The sequence below is a fragment of the Arachis duranensis genome, chromosome 10, assembly GCF_000817695.3.
Source record: "Arachis duranensis cultivar V14167 chromosome 10, aradu.V14167.gnm2.J7QH, whole genome shotgun sequence".
Classification (NCBI taxonomy): Eukaryota; Viridiplantae; Streptophyta; class Magnoliopsida; order Fabales; family Fabaceae; genus Arachis; species Arachis duranensis.
In genome coordinates this window covers 104,686,582-104,689,014 of record NC_029781.3, presented here as the reverse complement: position 1 = coordinate 104,689,014, position 2,433 = coordinate 104,686,582, and the positions used below count along the sequence as shown (strand labels likewise).

General features: G+C 38.0%; 1 protein-coding gene across 1 annotated transcript; it reads right to left on the bottom strand.

Annotated features, from left to right (window-relative positions):
• Positions 1-1,245: 1,245 nt before the first annotated feature.
• LOC107471654 (uncharacterized) lies at positions 1,246-2,162 on the bottom strand. The gene is made up of 4 exons (XM_016091144.3): positions 2,070-2,162; positions 1,822-1,934; positions 1,658-1,751; positions 1,246-1,572 (listed from the first exon to the last, which is right to left on the bottom strand). Exons 1-4 carry the CDS (start codon positions 2,160-2,162, stop codon positions 1,399-1,401), a joined length of 474 nt encoding a protein of 157 aa, XP_015946630.1. The 3' UTR covers positions 1,246-1,398.
• Between the last annotated feature and the right edge of the window lie 271 nt (positions 2,163-2,433).

Sequence of the window (2,433 nt, the reverse complement as noted above, 5' to 3'; positions counted from 1 at the left end):
AACAGCTCGCTCATTCAGTTCGTCAAACAGTACGATAATTGCCTCGGAAGCAGGGAGCAAGCAGAGAGAGAATCAGATGCTGCAGATTTTCATACGGTCATACCGTGTGCAACCAAATCCTCCATCGAAGCTCAGTTTCAAGATGCGTACACTCATGCAAAGTTTAGGGAAGTCCAAGCCCAATTCAGAGGAAAGGCGAATTGCATCACCAGATTAAAGAATTCCGCTCTAGGCTATTTAGTATACGAAGTCGGAGAACAAGTTTCCAGCTCAATATTCCAGCTCTGTGCCGTCACACACTAAGCGTGTTAAGCTTCGAACAAGTAAGCCAAGTGTCCCCTAGATACATACTTGAACGATGGAGCAAGAAGGTAAAGAGGCAACACACACACATCAAGAGCAGCCACGACGAGCCACTAATGGAGCCAAGAAGTAAGAGGTTCGACCAATTGGTTTTTCGTTCGCAAAATATTTGCGAATTTGCCTCCGAATCGGAGGAGCTAACTGCAATTCTGCACCGTGCGTACGATAACGTCATGGCCGAGATGGAAGCATTAAAAGCCAAAAGGAAGGGGACATCTTCTTTATCCCACGAAGACGCCAACTTGGAATCCGTTAACGAGCTTCAAAGCCCGCCAAGGATTCGAAAAAGAGGACGTCCAAAAAATAGGCTAGGTTCAAAGCTGGAGAAACAGATTGCAAATGCCACAAAGAAGAAGAAGACGAAAGTTTTAAGCGAGGTAAATGTAATGTTCTTTAAATTTGTGGCGATTGAGTTTATTTTTCTAGTTAATAGTTTAGCTAATACGGGAGTGTTATATTCAGATAAACCTGTTTGATGCTGCATCAGCGGCGCATTCAAATTGCAGCCAATATCAGGGACAAGTTATAAATTATCAGCTCAGGGTACCAGCAGCAGGGGATAACTCTTTGGGTGTATAATTATAAAGAGTATGGGTGTAAAAGCTCTGTTTCTTTTGGGTGTATTTTTGTTAATTCACAATTTACATATAGACACATATATAGATACATATAGACAAAAGCTGTAAAAATTTACAGGTTATGGGCGTATATTTCAGTTGATGTTTTTCTTCATATTTTAGTACATGTAATTCATTCATTTTGAATACAGCACAGACAGTTGGGTGTATATTTTATTCAACCTTGGGTGTATTATTAGACTTGCATTGGGTGTAACAGTTTATAATTTACGTTTATATATGGCTTTATTTTTTCTTCATATTTTACCACCTGTAAAACAGCTTTTGAATACATCACAGGCAGTTTACCATCACATATAGTTTAACTATCGGAAAAAATATACATCGAATAGAAGTTGTTGATAAATGGCAAATATTTACATCATTTGTTCAATTTACAAACTACCCAGCAGTTGGATTACCCAGTTTCTATATCAGCAGAATTAATCTGACAAAACGGACTCAATAATACAGAGGATGGCTTCGACAGCCTTATAGCACTACTCTCTCTAATTGCCCGATCTCTCTGTTTATTCATCTCACTGAATAGTATCCGGGAAGCATACTCCACTCTATAGTGGTCCACCTCCTCCTACAATTAAAAAGTATGTTATGTTTAAACAGAAATATTAATTCAGTAAAGTAATACAGAGTTATATAGTTCTAAAGACAGTTACCTGTGTCCAATTATCCCATTCATACTTCCCCTTTTTAATGTTTTCCGGCTCAATTAACTCAAGCCACTTCATTACGTAGATAGCGCAGTCATAGCTGAAAACGAAGAAAATAAATTACAAATCTCATTTAGGAAAGTTTAATGTTCAGAGTCACAAATTTATACCTTGTTTTTTGGCCTGATATTTTAACATATGATGCTTTAAGTTTCTTCTCGTTCTCCCCTTTCTCCAGAGGTTCCCCGCCGGCATATGTTATCAATCTTGAAAATACATATCCCTTAAATACCAAAACAAATCAGTAATACACCCGAATGAATGGACAAGATACACCCAACAGAATGCACAATATACAACCAACACAACTAACGAAATAGACCTATCTATTAAAGTAAAGAAGACAAAGGCAACTTACAGTGAATTTATTAATGTCCTTTCTCTCATCGCTTGGAGCTTTTTCGTGTAGCGGGTCAAGTATTTGACATTTCCGCTTTGTTGTATTTATCATCCATAACCACCAATGTCCCGAGTGGCAAACAGGAGCAAAAATCTGAAGGATTGCCACATTTCAACAGTGTGTTATTTTATTTGGCATATAAATGAATAAGCGTACTAACAAATTTAGCAAACGAAAACTTACATATGGATGCGAACTTAATTTTTTTCTATCTATGAAGTGAATGAAACTCGGGTAGGCTTCCACCATGAATTCTTTTTTCGTTTTCGGGGATATGAATTCCCCCTTGGGTGATCCGAAAGTGCCATGCTCTGCAAGAATT